Genomic DNA, 23,766 nt, shown 5'->3' on the forward strand with positions numbered 1-23,766 from the left:
GCTCCTTATGGTCTAGAAGGGCATCTAGAATGCTAGTGCAGTGATGACATAAGCAACTTGCGGGCTTAAATTTGACGGTTAGATGCATGTCAGGGAAAAAAAATTCTTTTTATGTTTTAAAAAAAAAAAGTCAGTCAAATCTAACTGATTTATTAAAAAGATAAAATTTATTTTTAAAAATAAAATTGAAAAGACAAGCAATACTTATACATTTAATCTAAATATCAAAATATTTTTTTAAAAAAGGAATCTCTATAGGGAGGGTACATAGAGGGATAGCTGAGTGGAGGGTGAGCGGAGGGAGGGTAGAGGAGCAAGTGCAGTCGTGGACGTGGGGGTAGAGGGTTTCAGTAGCAGCAAATAGATGCAAGTTGAGTAAAGGTGGAAGGAGCTACGCAGAGGGGCAAAGTAGGATTTGGTGACGTCAGCGAGTGGTATATGGTCGAGCGGCATGCACAGGGGAAGTTGAGCGGTGACAGGCAGAGTGTGCAGAGTAGAGGAAGTGTCGCAGGTGACAAAGGAAGGGTTGTAGGCCGAGCGGAGTGGGGGTTAGCAGTGGTGACAGAGGGTGACTTGAGCAGTGGCCCAGGAGTAGCCATGGTTGAGCAGAGGCAGAGGGAGCACGGGGAGATGCAGAGCAGCAGTAGCAAGGGAAGTCAAGTGGTGGCAGTGGTGAAGGTTTATCGGTGGTGGGGGGAATAGGGGTGGCAGTGCACGGTGCAGCGAGCGGCGAGGGTTTCAATGGAGGGCGATGCAGGGTGAGCCGCAGGCAGTGTAGGGTGAGCCGCAAGTGGAGCATGGCTTGAGATGGGAGAGTAGGGAGGGGTCACAGACTAGAAGTAGGACTGTGAGGAGGAGTAGCGACGGGTGGAGGTTGCACGAGAGAGGTGGTGCAATAGGGTTACAGATGGTAGAAGTAGCTAGCGACGGGTTGAGTGGATGGGCCGACGATTGTCACAGTGAGTAGGGAGCGAGGCTAGCGCTCGCAGGAGGCACCTGCGGGTGCCAAACCTGCACAAGCAAAATGATTTTTTTATGATTATTATTATTTTGAATTTTTTTATTTTATTTTTAAAAATATATATTTTTGAATTTTTTGTTTAGACTTTTGACTCTGTGTGTGTGTGTGTGTGTGTGATTTTAGAAAAAGCATAAACAAGATAAAATAAAATGAAACAAACCCCACCCCCCCTTTTTTTGCTTATCAACAAATATGGAATTTTTTTAGTTTTTTATTTTCTCATTAAAAAAGAAGTATACTCAACATATATACACTCCTACAACTTGAAAATAGAGAAATAAGAACTATAGAGTGTTATATGTCAAAAGACTTCTCTTATGTTCTTCAAGCACGATGATGGGCTTTTTGGCTCGATTTGAGACTCCTCATGGAACTTGATCTCCAAGTGCAAGCCTTCAACCTACACACTTGAAAACTCACCAATAAACTCAAAAACATGTTAGATCATTAGTTTGAACTCGTGAAGTGGGTCCCACTGGGCATGCCAAAATGTATTGCATAAAATATAACAACGGAATAAACAATAAGCAACTAAAGTCAATTCCTACATATTCATGCAAACCTCAAATATGAAAGACAACATGTAAATAGTGATAACATGAGATCAAAAGAGTTTAAACCATTAAAAATAGCACTAATGAAGACCTCATAAAATCACCAAGTTGTTGATGATTTTATAATTATAAGATGTGGTTGCTCATAAATCCTATAGCACAACAATGGGATAGATAATGCTTATGGAGATGAGGAGAGGGCTCTCCTTTTATAGGAAATGAGATGAAACAGATGGTTGAGATTCAATACAAGATGAAAGGCTAGGATCTCTCAGGATTAATGAGGTGTCCATGAGGTAGAGACCAAGTGGACTCCATGTGGATTAGCATTTTTGACCATTCAAAGAGGGAAAGATGCCCACACATGTGTGAGAAACCTTTGATGTAATAGGTCAATGACAGGTGTAAGAGGTGTGAGAAGCATTGTTTCTCACACATGTGTGAGACACCTTGATTCTCATGTGAAGGGGGATAAATGTGTAAGAGGTGTGAGAAGTGTGAGGAGTGTGGGAAGTGTGAGTGTATTCCTCACATATGTGTGAGCACACACTTAGGATTAAAAGAGGACTTAGCAAGGTGATTAGGAAAAGTAAGTGGGATTAAGTAGTGGGTAGGTTTAGAAGGATGGGTTAGGTTAAGAAAGTGAGGTTGGGTGAGGGTTAAAGTTAGGAGCCATGTGCTGAAATAGAATTAAACTTAATATTTAATTCCAAGTGGGATTAAAAGGGGTTAATTAAGTAAACAAAGTAATTTACTTAATTAAAGTGAATGGGTTAAGATGTAAGTGGGATGAGGCGGAATAGGCTAGGATTAAATAAACCTATATTTATTTAAATCAAGGAAAGGCGAATGTAATTAAATAAATGTAAATTTATTTAATTAAAGGTAGGATAAGACTACAATTAAATAAATAATAAATATCTATTTAATTGGTCAGGATAAGGGTACTTGGACAATTTTAGGTGTCCACAACATGTTTATTCTTTTATGTTCATAAATTCATTCCATCAAAAGGTACTATTGTGTGGAAGAAAGATGTGTCAGTACTTTATTAGATAAATGAATACATTGTTGAGATGAGAGAAAACTACACCAGTATTGTGGATAATTATTTTGATGCATTCAAGGAGAAAATGAATAACATATATCGGATCCCCAAGAAACTAGTTGAAGACTATAAGGATGATGTATGTTTTATGGTGGATAGTGATAATGTATACATTCAGATAGTTAGGCCTAGAATTGCATTGGTGAAACCTCTAGGATATGAGGTAAACATTGATGAAACAAAAGATATAATTGAGGCACTAATAAATGAACTAGTTGACCCCAAGGCTGCATATTTTGGCACATGTGATGAGGCTAAGGCTCGAATAGAACTAGAGATCAAGCTCCCGTAGGTAGTTAGCAAAGGCAAGAAAAGGATTGCCAAGTTGAAAATAAGTTTTACTCTCCTATTAACCAAGGGCAAAGGTGAAGATGAAGAAGCAGAGGATGAAGAATCAGGGGAAGAGGAACCACTGAAGCAAAGGGGCAAGGTAATCATTACTAAGCCTACTAAAACATCCACTGCAGTATTTACTAGGAGATCCTCTAGAAAGAAAAAAAACAAAGAAGGGGGTGACATAATTTTCAAGAGGTCTCCACCCACATTTGAAGAGAGGTTGAAGGAATTAGAATCAGGTTCTAGGATAAAAAATTTCAATGTGTTAAAATATGAAACCAAAATAGCTAATGAGCAAAAGAAGATTGAAGATATTTTGATATCTAAAATGGGCAAATGGAAATACTCACCTGACCAGCTCACTCAGCAAATTCTAGATGCATTAATGAAAAAAATCAAGCCAAGATGGGACATGCAATGCAAACTACAAGGACATCCATGAGTAGACCTTGAGGAAACTTATGCCAAACCTAAGTGACAAGGAAGTGAAAGAATCTTTATAGAAAAATAAAGAAAAATTAACTTTAAGATCCAATACTTGTCTAATTTTGTTGAAAGAAATAGAGCATGTTGTGAAGAATGCAACAAATACATGGAAAAATATCTATCTTCTTCACAAACTGAGTGATTTTTTGGTTAGTATAAGTGATAAAGATGATAATGATGATCAAGAAAAGGATGAAGAGAAAAATGATGAAGATGTAACACATTTTGATAATGAGGATGATGAAGAGGAAAAAGAGCAAGAGGCTACCGAGGAAGGTACATAGGATGTTGAGAAAACTGACATAGTCAATATTGTTGTAGTGGTTATTACCTCACTTCCTCACTCTCCAAGAAAAATAGTGACAACATTAAGCACAGAGATAGTCTCAGTAGGAGTGATTGTGTCTAGCACTTCAAGCACAAGCATCCAATCAATCTTTGCACCAATTTAGCTCAGCACATCATTGACTAAAGTGCCAACTACTTCATCTATCAAGTTGTAGACTCTTCCCTCTACAATAGTTTTGGATACATCAATTTTGGCTTCAACAAGTATTTCTACAATGAGTGCAGTATCAATTTTTGCAACAAGCCCTGCTATTTCAACTGTTGTTTCCATTTCGAGTACATGAGCAATAAGTGCAAGAATAGTTGAGACCAAGCCTTAACCAAGAATTTATTTTTGGGTAAAGGTAAAGAAAATGAGGAGGATGTAGATCTTGATGAGGAAATTGTGATTCCTAATTGGGATATTTCAAAACTCAATCCTGATCAAATATAGACCTTCAAAGAATTACTCCAAAAGAAAGCCAAGTAGTAGAGGCTAAGAGAGGAAAGAGACAAAGAATTTAAAATCATTTAGGATGCCAAGAATATTTTTGTAGAGGCTATAGGTATAGAGGTTGATTCTTCTCAACTAGTTTTGTATCAGTTGGCAGAGGCAGTCCACAAATACAATGAAGCTCTAAATGGACAAGATAAGTTATTGCAAAAAGTAGAGAAAAAGTTTGAGAATAAGGTGTTAGAAATAATTGCTCAAAAGATTTCCATTTACCAAGTAGAGTTATCTACTATTTTGAGTTCTCTTGAAACTTCTTGTACTAATGTAACTTTACTTTTTGGTAAATTATGTGATATTTCAAGTTTTACAAAGGAAATAAAAGAAAAATTTTCTAAGATTGATGAAGATCTTAGGGTGAGTGCTTAGCAATTGTAACTTGACCCAAGTTCAAGTTCTGTCCATTTCAAAATGATCAGATTTTTGATAGATATACAGGCAAAATTGCTTAGAGAAGAGGCCAGAATCATATCTACATTGGTAGATATTCAAAATATGATTCTCCCTAACATGGATGGACTGCAAAAGCATATTGCATATTCAAAAACCCTCATCCATGACAATAATTTATCTATTGTAGACCATATGATTGAACTAGCAGTAGAAGTGCAGGTGGCATTGCACACATGCAAGGTCTTGCAAGAGAACTGGGACAAGACCTTGGCACTCATACTAAAGGTACATTTAGACTTCTTGTCTCATTTTGGAATTACTATATAAATACATATAGTATAAATCTTTGGCATTAATGTCAAAAATGAGGAGAAGATATTAGATGATATAAAGGGGGAGAAACTATAGAAGTCATAAAAAAAGGATGTAAACAGGTAGGGGGAGAAGATTGTAAGAAGAATATAAAGAAAATCTATATTATACTATGGAAGAGCATTATCATGTACAAAAATATATCCTTTACAAATTTTTTTTGAAAAATCTCAAAAATAATATACTCTTCCGAGTTGGAGATATAAGTTGATGAATAATTTATTTTTGACTGATAAGTGTTTCTGTCACTAATGCCAAAGGGGGAGATTTTTGACATTCTAGTCATATTTGTTATTAGTGACATACACTTATTCAGGTTGTGAGTTCATACCAACCATATTGTATAGTTAATAGTGTTAACCAAGCATTCTAGTTGCTACCGAGTCCTACAGTTGCTACCAAGTCCTATGGACAAATTTCAATTTGAAGTAAGTAGTTGCTATAGAATTGATGAAAAATAGTGTAAACCAAGCATTTCAATGTATGCCGAGTTTACCAGTGTAAATTGAGTTGTGTAGTGCTTACTGAGTTTGTAGTTGATGTGATGTGAATCTAGTATTGACCAAGCTACTCAGTGTTACCATAAGACTCAATTTGTACCAAACTCAAGGAGATAGTGTTTACTAAGTTATGCAGTGTAAATCAAATAATTCAATTTATATGGCAAGTTTCACAGTATTCACTGAGTCACTAGTACAGAATGAGTTCAAGATTACTTGGAAGTGATCAGTATGGATCAAGCTTCTACATCTACTGAGTGCATGATGATGTCGAGTGCATGACGATGTCAAGCATTAAAAATGGATGTCGAGTATTAGAACCTCATCGAGTTAGTCTTCAAAGCCTAAGTTTCTACACTTTGGCCAACTTTGTAATATTTGTGTAAACTTGTATTCTGGCTAACTTTATAATTATGTAATTGGATTGATATATATGTAATATTTTGTGTCATATCCAAATAATGAATGTAAGGAAGTAATATAATCATAAAAGAAGAGCAGAAGAGCGAATTACAAAGGCTACAATAGTATAAGGAGCAGAAAAGATTCATCTATCACATCAAGGTGATTTGTACACTCAGAGGAATCACATTCAGTAAACCAAGTTGCAGATTTGAGACCAATTACTATTTCATCCTAACCAGTGGATCAGTCAAATCCTTTAACAAGGTAGACCTAACAGTCTTATGTAAATCTCTTTATCAGGTGCATACTTCATTGTATGCTTGTAAATCCTTTTTCAAGGTGGACCTAGAAATCCTTATTGCTCCTAATAGGGAAAATCATCAGAAGTGATCATTGTAAGCCTTAATAGGTCAAATTTATACTATAGTACTAAAGCTTGTGGGTATCATCCCCAGTGCAATTTTACTTTCTATTTGGAAGACTTTTGGGTCACCAAATCTTGTGTTAAAGTTTTGTGTATGCTTTCACACTTTTTAGTTTCTCATGCATGCAGTTAGATCAAAATTCATATAAAGGATTAATTTCTAATTTGGGATAAAAGTTTGAGAAGTTACTAATTCACCCCTCCCCTCTCAGTAAATTAGCTTTTCATAATATTTCCAATAGGTAGTTGGTGTAAGAAGTATATTCCCATTAGAGGGAGATTTAGGATTACCTTTAAGTGAGTGGTCTAAGAAGAGAGAGATTAGGGTAAGTCTTTAGGAAAATCCTAGTGAGGGTTAATGTGTTCGACCATAGGATTAGTGTCAAGATAAAAACTTGGGAAAATGATAGTCAGTCTAGGTCTCTACAAAAGAAAAGGTAAATTGGAGAAAACTATGGGCTTTTAAAATAAATATCACAAACAAAAAATTGGTGTCTCCAAACCATCTTTACCTAATAGGTTTTTCATGGATTTCCAAAAATTTTGTCTAGATAATAAATGAGAAGTCAATTTGTATTTGAAGCCAACATGTACACCTCTATAAATATGGGTACAAGGCAGCATAAATAAATTTTTAATTCTCATGATTTTGTTAATCCAATCTTGTAGATTGGGCTAAACATTCCAAAATCAAGAATTTCAAGATAAATGATTTGTTTCCAAAATATCCCCTTCAAAATGGGAGCAAGTGAAGTGAGAGGGGAGAATTTATAGGGCCCTAGGGTTTTGGGTGGTGGTAAGGGCACATGTATAGGCAAAAATGGAGTCTTTGATAAATATGAAGATGTTGATGATAGTGGGAATGAAGTTGTTCGTCCCCTCCATTTTTCTTCATAGGTTGGATACTTTTCTGGTGGTGTTTCTACAATGATGGGAGACTTTGACTAGTGCTTTGGAGGGTGTGATGGAGCTACAACCATGAATTTTCTAGTAGAGGAGTGCCTTAGTCTTGTTTTCTTGGATTTTTACTTTTATAGTTGTGATTCATAATCTCTAAAAATGGTCGTCCTATATTGTACTATGGAAAGGGCATATTTTGACAACCAATCTTAGCCTCTCCAAGACATCAAGATGTAGCCAATTACCAACTACATTTTTTGAATCATCTAGAAATATTGCAAGTTTAAGACACATGTTTCTCAACATGCAATTATAACATTCATGTTTTCTTTATGTTCTTAGTTATTTCTCCATTTTTTTGCACATTTCCTTTTTTTTTTTTTTTTGTGCTCATATATAGATGACATGAACTAAGGAAATATATCCACACAATCATCGCAAATTCAAAATAGCATACTATTGTATTGTCTTAAAATGGAAGAACTTCCATGTTAAGAGTGTTTAGCCCTCTGAGTAAGTGGTTTGGGGTCATGTCAAGCACCTTGAATGGATCTTTGACTTGGATCTCTCTTTTTCCCCTATTTTGCCCCCTTTTCCACTTTTTTTCTGCCATTTTATGGCATTCTAGACTGAAATCGTGAGATTTTTGACTTTTGGGTCAAGGATGACCTTAGGGTCAAGGTTGACCTTGACCCTGACCTAGGTCAAGGACAACCTCAACCTTGACCTAGGGTAGGGTTGACCTTGTCCATAACCCCAAGTTCAAATTTCAAGATTTCATGATTTTTGGATGTCAAGTTTCAAAAATAATTGTTTTCCTACTTCTGGGTCGGTTGTTTTGGTCTCTGAAATGGTAAACTCTTAAATTTCATTTAATCTAGGTCCATTTCTAGGGGTTAAGGTTAATTGGTATTTAATTCTCCTATTCCAGCCTTCGCTGGAAGTTTGTACCCTAGATCTCTATATAAGGAAGCCTTCTCTCATTTTCTTTAACGCTCAAGAAGATGTAACAAGGCATAAGGAGATGAGATGAAGTTATACTCTTTCATGATCAAGCATTCAAGAATTATCAAGTTCAATAAAGTATCCATCTTCAAGAATTCAATTCATCAAGGAGATCTATGAGTAGCCATTGAATGATTCAAGCTCTATGGAGCCCTCTTGTTGAAGATTCATCCATTTCCATTCAAGCCTCTTCCTAATCCAAGATCCATTCAAGATTTTTGTTGAAGATATAATGCCATTGATTTGAGACATGTTACACACAATTCTACATTTATTTGGAGCATACCTACTTGTGGATTCAAGGATTCAAATCCTCCACAAGGATTTCTACATAAGCAAGGTGAATAGTTCCATCTACTTTGTTTATGCATATTGCAATTTCAATTACATTTCAAAGTTGATTCCAAACTAGGGTTTGATTGAGGCAAACCTCCCATCCAAAAAAAAAAAAAACCATTTTTCTTGCAGGTACAGGTGTGGAACAATGAATTAAAGTGCAGATTTGGATACCCTTTTCGTTGAACTTGCGAGATCTGCGAACAATTTTTTTGTCAAAGTAGTGCAGGTCAAGGTCAAGGTCAACTTTTTTGGGCATAATTATGCCTCGCTAATTGGGTCAAGGTCAACCTACCCTCAGAAAGGAAAAGGATTTCTGGGTATTGAAGATCTCACAGTTTTGGTTGATGTTGCAAAAATTAATAGTATTTGAGACCCTTTGACAGGGTTTTCATCCAATTATTTTTCAAAGATAAGTACCTTTTATTTCTTCATTTCAATATTAGTCTCCTATATTTACATCCCATATCATAAGAATCTATATGTATGTGTAAAATATGGGCTTAGGGTCTCTTTCACATATATTATTGTAAACCCTATTCATCATCCATATTTTATCCTATACAACTATATTAATTTCTAAGGACTCAAAAACTTATTTTGCATGCGTCTAAAATTATTGCATTCTGTGAGATTACATCTTCTGAGGAAGTAACAAAAAGATATGTATGGTTTTATCTTTCATGCTTTAATGGATATTTTTGACCCAACTTTAGTCCCAATTTAGTGGGGCTTATTATAGTTCAAGTATATTTTTTTCATTATTTTATTTAGCATCACCATTAATCTTTTGAGAGAAATGCATTTTATATATTTTTATGTATATACACAATTATATACTCATATGGCCATTACAAGATGTGGAGCTAAAAGAGAAAAGATTAGCATAGTCCTCAAAACAATCTACAAAATTTTCTTTCTTGAACATTTTTATGTCATTTGACATAAGTTGAAGGGAGCCAAATTTCTTTCTCTATTATATGAGTAAGATTATTGACCAAATTGAACATGAACCCTAAAAATTACATCAAAATAACTTACTACTAGGCTGACCTCTACCCTTCACTTAACTTTGTATACATGCAATTGTATTAGATAATAATTATATAGATATTTATATCAACTGATCTACCTATAGATGAGATCTCAAATACATAACTCTCATTGACCTTAAATTTGTCATGTGTTAGGGGTGATATACATAATTAATTGACTCAAGTTCTTGCTTTTCTATGACCATCTCTACTTGAGTCTTATCAAGGACTCATTAATGCCTTCCAATTATTATATTTCACAACATAGCATTTTCTTTGGTAAATATAATTAAATGGGTCAAATACCTCGTGTATGTTATAATGTGAAGCCCAATTATTTTCCCTTAAAGGATGGGCTATTTGCCTTCAAATTGAAGGCTTAATATGTGACTATAAATCTATATTGAATAGATCATTGTTGGGAATTTTATTTTGATTATAATTTGTACTAAAAAAATCTAGTGTATTAATAAAGAGATCTCATGTACTCTCTAGTGTGAACATAGGCATATTGAAAAACCATTATATATACTTGTGCTTTTTGTCTTGTTTATTTCCTATTGTCTTTCATCTATTATTTTCATTCATATTTCAATTCATCTCGAATTGGTATTAGAGGTTTGGTCAATATTGTTGGAAATTAGTGAATAATTTCTAGAACAATGGAGGATGAAAGACTACACAAATTTATAGGGCTAGATTTTGGTCTTTGGAAGGTGTAGATGGAATCATTGTTGATCAAACATTATCTTTCTCTTGCACTAGAAGGGAATGTAGAGAAACTAGAATTAATGTTCAAGACACAAAATTGGAAAATATAGACAAGAAGGTGAAGACATCAATTTTTCTTTCACCATCAAGTAATGTCCTTTTGAATGTCTAAAATAAGCCAAACACAAAGGTAGTATGGGACAAACTTATGACCATGTATCTGATGGAATTAATTGTATGAACAAGTTTTTCATCATGAAGAGACTATATAAAATCAAGATGAAGGAAGGTAGAATTATTTCTAATAACCTCAATGATTTTAACACTCTTCTCAACCATCAAATTTTTTTCATCAAGACAAGAGATAATAAGGACACAACCATTATTTTATTATGTTCACTACCTAGCAGTTGGAATGTGAACAATGTTTAGTACTTCAAATTTGGGAAAATCTAAATTGGTCTTTAATAATATTTCTTCCACCCTTCTAAGTGATGATATGAGAAAGAGAAACTAGTATCCAAGTCATCTGGTGATGTTCTAGCCATGTTTGGAACCAAAAATGGGAGAAGAAGTCATAATAGAGGAAATAATAATAACAAGAGAGGATCTAAAAATGCTAATAGATCAAAGTCAAGAGGCAAAAGTGGAGAATGACTTGTGGTAAGGTTGGCCACACAAAGATAAAAATTTAATCTTACAAGAAGGCACAAGAAAAAGTGAAAAACACCAAATCCAATACAACCTATAAGAAGGATACTAGTAGTTTAATCCTTTCAAAATCTTACACCACTCCAAATTCTTGGTTGTTAGATTCTAAAGCATCTTGTCATGCCACCTCTTGTACAAAATGTTGTACAAACTACCATGAAAAGAAATTTGGGAAAGTGTTTCTAGGAGATAATAAAGCATGTGAGATAGTTGGGAAATGTGATATTTCTTGCAAGTGGAAGGAGGCCAGTGGTTATTTAAAAATGCTCACAATGTTCCTAAATTAAGATGAAAATTAATTTGTATTAGTTATCTTTACACACAAGGTTGTCATAATTTCTATTTTGTATTCTTGGAAGGTAACCAAAGGATCCATGATTATTTCCAAGGGTAATAAGGTTGGTAGTTTGTATTTTTTGGAGATTCCTATTGAAGTGGGAGCTTGACTATTGTAGGTAGTGATGTGGCACTTCAGAATCAAAGGCTAGGCCACATACTTAGTAGGTATAACCAACTATATGGAGTTGTCAAGAATAAATAGTTTAATTTTATTTAAATTTAAATTTTTATTAAATATTTAACTATTATTAAATGAATATATTTCTATACTATATTAGTTAAAAGTTATTAGTTAAGAATACACAGTTTTAATTTATTCATCTTTATGATTGTAGAAAGTATAGTTATGTAAAATATCTACATTAATCTGTGTTATGATCAAGAAATTTATTCAATTATAAAAAAAAAATTGTAATTTGAATAAAGACAACTAACTAAAATGAAAATAAATAGGCTAGAATATTTATTTGTACCTTAGATGGAGAGACACAGTGACTAATTTGACTATGATAAAGATCTAATGCCTAATTGTAAATTTATTTTTTTTGGAGGTGGGGGGAAATGCTACATTGAGTGTCCTATGTAAAGTATGCAACTATATGAGGACATATATATGTTTAGAGTACATTTGTATCCCTAATCATCTTAAGTGTAACACTAACCTCAAAAGATAACCTTGGCCATCATAGATGGAAACCTTTTATCCTTATCTTAGAATAATTTAAAATTTGGTCCATTGAAAATGGAATAATGAAATTTATAAATATATATTTATACTTAAAATCTATGTAAGTTCAAGACAAGAAGAGTAGTATTCCTTTTAAGATTTATGCCCCTAGACCTCCACACTATCTTAATTTAGAAATGGAAGGCCTTACCTCTAACAACTCTAGGTATAGTCGCTAAAACTTATTATTCAAATGTTTATTTAATGAAAAATAAAAGATTTAGAGGTATCAAGAAGCACTAATGGGATTGCTACGGTAAGAAAGGATTGCAAAAATTCATTAATCGTAATCAAGCCATGTTGTTCAAGTCAATATTTTTTGTAATAAATTGTCCAAAATAAAACCAAATATGTAATGGTTGTATAATTAGTTGGCACTAACATAATACAATGACAATATATCCTTGAGACTTAATTAAAAATATTAAGGTACAATAAACCATTGAGTAGTAAATTGAATGAAACAATGAAGGATTGATTTTTCAAATGGTTGAAACTAATATAATTGTGAGAAGTGATGTAAGGAAATATCTATGATAGTGGTATTGAAAGTTTATGAATATTTCAATGAATTACAATGATTATAGTGATTGATTTTGGATGATTGAAATGACATAGGAGTGATCATCTTTCATACAAGACCAAGACACGTGATTTTTTTTAAAATGGTAGATAAGTTGGTGGATAATGGTAAGATTAAGTTAAGTTAGACTAAGTCCATAATAAAATTTGAATTGCAAGGATACAAATGCAACCTAGAGGTCAAGAGCATGGTTGTATTTTTAAAACTTGGGTAAAGAAAGTACTACCATCGACAAATGTGTGATGGTATTTGTAAGTGTTAAAAATTATTGAAGTCTAATAAAATGTCAAATTAAAATAAATAAATGTTTCATCTCTATTTAAAAAGTAATCTAATCAAATTTGAACTATAATAACAAGAATAACAACAATACAACTTTATCATCAGCCCATACCAAAATAAACTTTTATTTTTAATTAATATTTTTAATTCTTAATCTTAATCCAATTTAATAGATAATTGTTAAACTAAATGATGTGTCATAATTTATTCTTTTGTTAAATTATTTTTAAAAACTATTATCAATTTCGAGCCAAGATATATACTAAATTTTTAGTGTCCTACTTCAAGTCTTCTCTCGTACAATCAACCCCTTTATAGTGGTCATTTAGTCTTGTAATGAATTAACTATTCATGGAATCCGTGTGAACGATGTTATTGATTTGATGGAACCTAAGATGAAAACATGCATCTAGAAATTAAAAAGTAGTGGAAGATGTCTACCGAAATTTAAACTTTGACCATGCTGTACTTACTAAGTTTTCAAACTTTTCACTATTACAAACTTCTTCGATTTCTCGTTTGGAAGATCAAAATTTCACACGATTTGAATATTATTTCAAAAAATATATAATTAATATAAATTGGCCTAGCCAAACATTAGGGTAAGTCACGATTCAAGAATTCAAAATTCTAGGAAGCTGGACGCTTTTTAAGGTGTTTAAATTCAGAATAGTCAAATTTTAACTATTCTTTATAATTAAGAAATTTAAAATTTATCTTTTATTGTATAAAATAAAAGTTGTTGACTGTTCTTAATCGTTAACACATCAAAAGTTTAATTTTTACTTAAAATAAATCTTTTCTCAATTTTTGTCAAACAACTCGATATAAAATTATATTTGATTTTTTTAGAGTATTTGTGAATGTGAAGTTTACTATTAGAAATTTGGATTGTAGGTTATTCTTGATATATTTCTTATTTACTTAATAAAATTGTTTAAATTTTTGTTTCAACTCTTCCTTATTGTTAAGAAACTAAAAGTTACATTTTGCTTTAAAATGAGTCTTTTTTAATCTTATCAAATTGTTCAAAAATTGGTCCTTGCCTATTCTTCACTATTAAGATATAAAAGTATAAAATTCTGACTTAGAGTAGATTCTTTCTTCATCTTGTGAACAAATAATAACAATTTTACGTCTCATCTATAAAGAATCTTCATTTTAAAGAAATGACAAACAATTTTTTATCTATGAATTGAAGGCCTTTACCAAGAATGAATCCCTCTATGCAAAAAGGACTAAGAATTTTCATAGTCTAAAGAAGTGGAGGAAAAGGATTAGAATGTTCAACACCCTAAAATATTAGATTCTTAATAAAGTCATTCAAACATGAAAGATCTAATTTTCTTCAACTATTTGTCAACTTAAATCTAGTTGTTGAAAATATGAAATGTTTTACTTCAAATAGATTTTTTTGTTAATTCTTTATGTTGACTCACACCTATTCTTTATTGAAAATACTTTTATAATAAATTTTATTTTAAAAATTATTCATTTATTAATTTATAATAATTGAGACATAAATATTTTATTTTTAATAATAATAAAATACAATCTTATTTTGGAATAAAATGATTTAGTGAGTCTTGATATAGTTTTGTCTTCTAAAAAAGTGCTTTGTTTAAAATAGATTATTCTTTAATCTTGTAAAGTTGTTCAAAACTTTGATTAATGACTATTCTTAGTCATTAAGAAAATAAGAATGTGACTTAAAATAATTTTTTCTCAAACTAAGTAAAACTACTAAGAAGGACCAAAAAAATAATAATCTAAGAGTGATGATCTTCACCAAGAATGAATCCTTGTAAAAAAGATATTATTTAAAATTAATTAATTAAAAATATAAAATATTTTACCTAATATAAATTTTCCATTGTATATGAATTCATGTCTGGTCTTTATTAAAAATACTTTATGACTAATTTTATTCCTTTTTAACTTTATTTAAAGATACATATCTTACTCTTAATGAAGAAAACACGATAAAAATATAATCTTGGAATGGAAGGCTTGACCAAGGCTTGATAAGATCTTGTCTTGTCTTGTCTTGTGAAAGGTGCTTTTCTCTACCGAAGTTGAAACAAAGGTGGAAAGTCGTGGGACTGGCCCAACCGTCACGGCGCGGCCATCTGAGCTTTCAAACATTAAATGACAGATGTAGCAGGTCATAATGAGCTTCCTTCGACATTAAGTCTTCGCTTTCTATATTTTAATTCCACTAGGTCTTCTTTCTAACACATTCAGAATCTTGCCTTCTTTTGTTCTGTTCACAAGAATTTATAGGTATTCCCAATTTTCATTAGTAATTCGGTTTTGTCAGGGAAGTTCTAACAAGACGCTTGGAATTCGTGTGCCAGGGGACAACGAGATATCCGTGTGAAAAAATCTGAGACTTTGCGTCGAATAATGAATCTTGCAAGGCTTTTGAGATTGTTTTATCGACTGTTTCAGGGAATTTCAACGTGTTTTGTGTTTATCCGGACGTGCAAATCTTACAGCAAATTGAAGATGGCGTTAACTGCAGCATTTGAGGAGGCTTCGTCGTCTCCCGTTGGAGTTTCGACTTGTTATTCTCCCAATTCTGTCAGAAGACGATCTTCTCATGATTTGACAGTCGAGATCTGTTCTGAAACCCCGCAGCCATTGGCGTCTCCTCCATTGAATTCTGCTTCTCCTTATGGAAAATTGAAAACTAGAAATAGTTGTGTTGATTCTCAGGAGAGTTTTGGAGCACCCGTTGGCAAAATACCCACCGACCAATTTCAATTGGCTTCTCTCAGAAGACCCACTTTAACTGCTCTGAACCAGAATTGTCATGGTTTTTCACAGGGAAGCGATCTTTATGGGCCTCCAACAAACGTTAACGCAGAATCTTCTGTTACAAAACTGGAAGAAAATTTTGAATGTGGTGACTCTAAGGTTAACGATACAAGTGGAATTATAGAAGGAAATGGGTTGAAATTGAATCGGCCTCCATTGGCCCGAAAGAGGCGGCGTCCTCCGACACTACAAATTCCGCATGACTTGCCCATCTCTTCAATGCCGTGTTTTAACAGGGAAAACCCAGCCGAGGAGTTGGGAAAGGAAATGCATGTTAGAGCTGGTTGTAACTACTCTGTTGCCTGCAAAAAGGGTCGCAGAGATGTTATCGAAGACGCCTACAAAGCGATTGTTAACATTTCCGGGGATTCCAGGCAGGTCAGTAAATATTTACTTCTGTATATCATCTCTGATGACGATGTGGTATGAAGAAACATGATCAGCATACTAAAAATTTAGGACAACGCGAAAGAATAAACAAATGTTTAAAGAAAATAAAAAATTGAAATTCACTTTTTTTTAATGGAGGTTTAGTGTTTTTCATCTAGTCTTTTTATTTATGAACCATGAAGGGTACCCGTTCTGTTAAATTCATCCAAGATACGATCCGGACCTACTTTGTTATATCAATACCTTATCATGAATCCAAAAGAACTTTCTTTCGATTCTTAATAAAATATTCCCCAATTTGTCTGTTCAGGCTTTCTTCGGTGTGTTTGATGGGCATGGCGGCCGCATGGCTGCGGATTTCGCAGTAGAGAGACTTGGCCAAAACATTGCAGATGCAGTCGTGGAAAAGGGAAAAGGTGAGCGTCACTTTCACATGGAGGACGTGGTTAGAACAGCCTACCTCACCACAGACGAAGCCTTTTCCAACCAGGTAGTAAACATTTAAAATACCAACTCTGCTTCAAATTTATATTACACTCAGTCTTTACTTCAAAATTTGAGTTTACTCCTTTGAATTATTGGCGGTATTTACATTGAATGAATGGACATCTAATGAGTAAACTTTTCAAGTACTACAAAGGCTGAATGAACATCTAAGGTTGAAAGTCGGTTAACTTGTATTTAAGTTTGTTTGAATCAAGGTTCATACTCGAAACATAAAGGAACCAAAATCATGATGTCCTATACTTGCTTACAAAATGTTGATTTGTCTTACTGTTCAGAATATGAGCAGCGGGACATGTTGCGTGACGGCCCTGATCAGGGGAGATGTGATGGTGGTCGCCAACGCAGGAGATTGCCGCGCAGTGTTGAGCAGAGATGGGAAGGTTGAAGCCCTCACATGTGACCACAGGCTGGACAGGGAAGACGAGCGCCAAAGGGTTGAAGAACTGGTATGATTATCTTGTTTAAAAGATCACCTTTTTCTTTCGGGCGCAGTAGTCATAATTTATATTGACGTCTCTATAAATGAATATGCAGGGTGGATATGTAGATTGTGTTAATGGCGTATGGAGAATGCAGGGATTGCTTGCAGTGTCGAGAAGCATAGGCGACATTCACACGAAGGAGTTGATATCAGCGGAACCAGAGATGAAGAAGCTCACAATTACGCGTGATTGTGAGTTTCTGATATTGGCTTCCGACGGCTTGTGGGACAAGGTAACCTCCTTTTTCATCTGCCAATTTGCTTACGAGTAACGAAACCGATTGTTCTCGTTCCGAACTTGTCTTGGTCAGTTAAGGAGTCAAATAATAGTCTTCATCTTCCCTAATTGGGTTTGTTGTACAGGTTAGCAATGAAGAGGCAGTGGACACGGCAAGGGCATTGTGTGTAGAGGAAGAGGATGAGGCTGCATGCAGGAGGCTTGTGGATGAGGCGGTGAGAAGAGGAAGCAAGGATGATGTCACTGTCATGATCGTCGACCTCAAACACTTCTGCACATGATTCATTTTCGTCTGCTGAAGCGTAACGTTCGGATGTACGAGGAGCGAATGACGTGACCCGCACAATCTCTCTTATTTTGATATTTTGGGATGGAGTCGCGAAGTTGTAGACGTCATCTCTAAACATTCTTCTTCGCACCTCGACGATGTTTCCAGTCGCAATGCAGCGAAATGCAGCTAGAGGAAACTCTTATAACGGCACAAGCGTCAAAGTTCATGTCTTGAAATGGAATGACCGTAACTATGACGACGACTGGCTGCCATTGCAACGAACGAAATCCGTTTCAATAGACGAAACGGCCGTTTCGAAGAGAACGTGTTGGCGAGTCATTTCGACAGTGAAAACTTTTAGCAGTGAGTCCTAGGTGTTTAAAATTTAGTAGATTGCTGTAGAAATTATCTCCTACTTATCACAAAATTAGTTGTTTAACAAAGTTTGTTGTCACTGAGAAGAATTAGCTCAAGATTGAGATTGAGGGAGCAATATTAACTGTTTTATTTGCATTATTATGTCACGTGATTTACATGAAATTAAATATCTTTTTAACTATTAAGATTATCTTGTTTTTTACTATTTGTTTTTGTTAGATAAGTTTTTTATTATTATTAATTCCTATCATAAGACAGGAGACTAAAGTTTTTAAGCTGCATTTTGGTATTAATCTTGATTTTGAGAATCGTGAAACTTGAATTTATCCTATGTTCTTGTGTTATAATAGTATTAAACTTAATCTCGGCTCATTAATCTTAATTTTCCTATTGGCTGCTCTCTATTTTGCTAGTGGTATTTTTAATTTATTGATGAGAAAAATAACAAATCTTTCAACCACTAACGTGGCCTTTGCATATGTTTGTAATTTGGCAATGAATTTGGAAGACAGATGCCTTTGACGTGTCGTGTTTTGTCTGTGTCCAATAGCCAGGTGTATTTTGGTTTTAGATTGCATAACAAACATAAGGTTTACATAGAGGAACAAATTTTAGAAGGGACTGGTTGATTGACTTGGCATTGGAGAAGAAAATGGCATCAAAATTAACAACAGTAACAAGGTTTTACTCATCTTCAAACCATTTTTCTAAATAGCCTCAACATAGGCCATGAGTAGATACAAAAGATGAATCCATGTCTGATTCCTTAGCACCCTCACTGCTAGGACTTCTTGTACGGGCCTCATTGTGTCACATTTGAGCCCTCACAGTCAAATTGAAGCTCTAAATAGTTATTCCTAATGGAGGAGAAAATCTACATAATTCCAAATAAATTATAGATTGGTAGGTCTATTGCCTTCCCTCAATTTCGCATTCAATTGGGCTCTTTTGGGCCAAGGCACATGTTGCCCAAGTTTCAAGTTCATGATTATCAGTGATGGAGGCACTGGTAAGATAGTATTTTTAAAAGTTGTGAATTTTGTGGTCTAATATTTTTAGTGAATGATCCCAATGTGTTTGTCTTTGAATAGTTGGTTCCTCAAAGTGATCTCACAGCCCATTGGCAATAATCAATTTTTAATAACATATTTCACCACTATTACATATATCAAAGTGAATGCAAGGATTAATTGTGAACATGTATGATTACCTAAGAAAATTTTAGGTGTAGTGTATTCATAGTGTTTTTTTTGAGTGAACATAAATAAGACAGCGGTGATTTTTTTTGCCATTTAGTATCTAACCAACTTAAATTAATTTAGCAAGAAAGGAAGAAGTGGATAATTATTGGTTCCTTAGAGGAGGGTGAGTTAAAAGTTTGGCAAGCTTCCAACTCCCTAGTTTAATTATAAAAATACCCAAGACAAGGAGAGTATCTAATGTCTCTGGCACAGTTGAACTTTAAGAATCTACTGCACTTAAAAGTTAGCATCTCCAATCTAGGTATTGAATAAATTTGGTAGAAATACTAGTCTCTTCTTTTTAGAGTAATTTATTTTTTCTTTAAATTTTTTCAAGTCTTAGGGTTCACATTACTACATGGCTTTTTCCTAAAGATTTTTTATTCTTCTTACAATAGTTATCAATCTAACTTGACAAATAAGTAGATAATGATTTAATTATTTTGACATCCTTATGTTTATATCCAACCATTTTACACTATGCAACAATTAGACATATATTATTGTTATATTCTAATAAGTCTTTGCTTCTTTTGGGGGAGACTAATGTTCCTTTGCATTTTCTTATGACTAAAATTTTAATTTTTAATTTTTAATTTTCTATTAGTTGTAAGGATTTTATAAAAGTCTTCTCATTTTTTTGGCATATGATTTAGATTATGTGTGTCCAAAACTACATTTATTTTGCAAGTCAAGACAAATGTTTGATGGTGTGAAGTTGCCAAATGTGTGGTACAACCAAAAATAGTTTTGGTTGCACATATTTTGATAAGATACATTGGTTGCATTGTACATCTTGTCTTATTAACTCATAATTACTCACCAATGAATTGGTTAAAATTGCATTGTACATCTCTTCTTATTATCTGGTAATTACTCACCAACGAATCAATTAAAAAAATGCATGTACCTATCTTAACTTTACGAGTGATGATAATGGAAATATAATTATGTAGTGGAGAAAATGTTCAATCATAATAAGGATTGAACAAAATAAGATATACATATGTTTTTTCTATATTTCTTATATTTTTGCATAGTGCTAATCATGAGTTTATAAAAGTTTATTTGTAAACATTCTAATTGCAAAAAAAAACACTTATTACTAAGAGAGCCCTCACCCAAGTTCTGTGCAATTGTAATCCTAGTCTACATTAGTAGCAAATGATTCTTATATGTCTAGATTGTCCTCTGACCAAAGTATCAGTCAGGGAGTTGTTTGATCATATTGTCAAAATCCAACTTTTGGACAGCTAGAAACTCGTCTGAATTCTCTTTTATTTACACCTTGATCAATATCACTACAAACTATTTTAAAAGCAACTAGCAGGGACTATACCTGCAACACGACTCTTGTTATATTTAGTTTTCTAATTAATTTCTAATGCATTTTCTTATTTGAATTTGAATTCATTTTATAACATTGTGTGTGTCTTTTTCTTATAGGAAACTTCTAAGATGCTCATTTTTCGTCATGTTGTCATCATGGATCCATTTCTCATTTCTTGTTTCTAGTAACATAGGGAATGATAGAAGGCAATGATAGCATTGAATTTGCGATGATCATTATCTCCTAGAATATATTTAGATAAGAGGTGCTAAAAGCTTTTAGATTCAACAACTTTGGAAAATCATAATTGGAAAATTGAACATTGGAATAATTCATATTCAACCCAAGCTCAATTGAATTCAAAACTACTGCTATATTATAATAAATATTATTTTTGTGAAAAATAACTGCTAAAGCAATCTATCTAAAATATAACCCAAATCTATGTGGGAGAGCAAATATAAGAGGCACATCAAGAGGCATCACTATACTTAATTGACTATTTTCTCTTTCACATTTCACAATATTCAAACTCTATCATAATGAAAGCTCTCTATCACCATTTTAACCCTTAAATTTACAAAAAAATGAATTCTGATGACCCCTACAAATATTGAGATAGTAAGGTTTGATTTGTGTCTTGTCAAACATGGCCTTTGTGTCAAAGTTCCTCCTATCAAAATAATGGTCATAAATTTTAGATGGAGTAAAAAAATGTAGATTTAAGAAATTATAATATTTCATTTCTGCCTTTGACAATGCATTGAGATCGAAAGATTTTGCTTTAATAACATGTCCTTAAAAAGACATCGTGACTTATTAAATAGCTTATTATACATGAAATTTAATATATTAATTTTGATTATATTCTATGCATAAAATATAGAAATATATTGCCCAAATAGAAAATAATTAAAAAATAAATTTATGTTTAATTCAAATATTTGAAATGAAATAATAATTGATTGTTAAATTTAACTTTTAAGATAATAGTTCTAAAATTTGCTTCAATTATTAACATATTATAATATTATATTGATATATAGAATCTGAAAACATGTATTTTTAAAAATCATTTAAAATGAAACTAAATCATAAACTAATATTTTGAAATGAACTTAAAGATAAACTACGAAGATTTTTGTTTTGCAATTAATAATGTAAATTGAATGAATACTTGTTAAAGATTTTTTATATTCAAAATTCTATTATTATAGTTTAATTAAATTAATTCTAAAGTGGGCCCTTGGTCTACTAGTGAAGTTGAATGGTTCACAAAGAGCCTACCAAGGATCAAGTCTTGTTGAGTGCAAGGCTCAAAGACATCATAAGGGATGAGGTTAGGATTGTGCATTGGGCAAATTTGGCAATGTGGATGCTCCTTAGTCCTTGGCTCTTAGCCGAAGAGGTTTCAGGCATGCATGGGCATGTATTGGGTACCTAAAACTTGTTTGTGGATGACCTCCATCAAAAAACAACAATTGTTGAAAATAGATTGATACAAGTATGATAAATATGTTCCAATCATTGTTTTGTTACTAACATCAAACCTGTTGTTTGTTGCTAACACAATTGCTTATATGATTTAAGTACTATCATTTATTTGATTGATGAAGAGGATTTGATCAAAATGATGTAACAATAGCTCCTAGAGAAAAGGTTGAATTGTGATATGGAAAAGGAGTACAAGAATCAACTAAGATGGTAATATCATTGTTCATTGATAATCTACTTATAGTTGCAAAGGTTGGTTACACTAAGCAAGTTTAGAAGAACAAGTTAAACAAAGTTTGTCTACCAAGCTTGACCGAGTGGACAATAGGTGTTGAGCAATGTTAGTGCACGTTGAGCATAAAATTAGTTAGAGTCGAGTAAAAGTCTATTTTAGTGTAAGTCAGGTGAAACAATTGATGCCGAGCAAAGTTTAATTGATGTCGAGCACTAATAAACTTTAGTTTGTGTTGAGTGATTTTATAGTGGATGTCGAGCAACGCAGTATGTACCAAGCATTAGAAGCTAGTTAATGTTGAATGTTAGCATTATTAGAAAGATAGTGAATTTGATGGATCTAAGTTGTCAAAGTTGATTTCTGGATTATGTGAACCGTGTGGAAGATAAGATTAAGGAGCTGGTGGCACATAATTCATGGTAAACCATTTTGAGGAAAATTCAAAGAGGATTTAAGGGAAGGTAATCATGATAAACTTACTAATTACTACACCTAAAAATTCCCTAACCCTTATGTCACCTTTGGCTTAAGAAAGTGCACCAATCCACTTGTAGTAGCATCCCCCTAGGCCTTGGTATGCTACCCCAAGTCTGACATGACTTGGTAGTGTACTTTGGCCTAGGAGTACACAAGTTTTCAAAAGGCAATGGCAAGAGGGAGGACCAAGAAGGTGTTTCCACCAATGGGAAAAGAGGTGTGACTTCCAAGTTGCCTCTTACACATTTTTTTTCTATAATAAAAATGATGATAGTTTTTTTTTTAAAGGACCTTTTAGTATATAAGCTTATATTTTTATGCCTTTGCACAATTATGTCCACCTTATAATATACTAGGAGAGAATCTAAAACAAATATGCTCTTTGGTAAATTCCTGCTGTTGATTTAATTTTCAACTCCATACATTTTCTAGATCTAGCTAATAGGCTCTCCGAGAAATGTATGGGATGCTTAATTTTTTTCTCATTACTAACAACTTTCAAATGTAATGGTTTCACTTCTTCTTTTCAATTTGGTCTTGCATGGGTCCTTTAATGAAACTAAGTAAGATATGCAATTGTATTGTGTGGATAGATTTAAAAATAATGACTTTTCCTATTAATCTAGTCAACCAAATTAGAAGGAAACTATGAAATGCATGTATCATTTGACAATTGAATTAAGCATGAACTTAGAAAACCTATTTGAATTTGAATTTAAATTCATTGTGAAATACCATGAACATACTAAAATCAAACCTTCCATTCTTCATTATTGATACAAGTTACAAGAGATGAAATGTGATACAAATCAACATTTAACAACTATGTCTTCCAATTT

The 23,766-nt window shown here is 33.2% G+C and overlaps 1 protein-coding gene across 1 annotated transcript; it reads left to right on the top strand.

Moving 5' to 3' along the window:
• Positions 1-15,328: 15,328 nt before the first annotated feature.
• On the top strand, positions 15,329-18,335 carry LOC149568556 (putative protein phosphatase 2C 2). Its single transcript, XM_089821453.1, has 5 exons — positions 15,329-16,263; positions 16,586-16,765; positions 17,058-17,228; positions 17,317-17,496; positions 17,627-18,335. The coding sequence occupies exons 1-5, from the start codon at positions 15,472-15,474 to the stop codon at positions 17,780-17,782; spliced, it is 1,479 nt and encodes a 492-aa protein (XP_089677579.1). The 5' UTR covers positions 15,329-15,471; the 3' UTR covers positions 17,783-18,335.
• The last annotated feature ends 5,431 nt before the right edge of the window (positions 18,336-23,766 follow it).

The sequence above is a fragment of the Cupressus sempervirens genome, chromosome 3, assembly GCF_028749045.1.
Source record: "Cupressus sempervirens isolate cs-2001-9-10 chromosome 3, ASM2874904v1, whole genome shotgun sequence".
In the NCBI taxonomy this organism is placed as follows: Eukaryota; Viridiplantae; Streptophyta; class Pinopsida; order Cupressales; family Cupressaceae; genus Cupressus; species Cupressus sempervirens.

Coding starts and splice junctions, on each gene's coding strand:
- LOC149568556 (XM_089821453.1), top strand. CDS start 15,472: ATGAATCTTGCAAGGCTTTTGAGATTGTTTTATCGACTGTTTCAGGGA. Junction 16,264..16,585: donor TTTCCGGGGATTCCAGGCAG/GTCAGTAAATAT, acceptor TTGTCTGTTCAG/GCTTTCTTCGGTGTGTTTGA. Junction 16,766..17,057: donor ACGAAGCCTTTTCCAACCAG/GTAGTAAACATT, acceptor CTTACTGTTCAG/AATATGAGCAGCGGGACATG.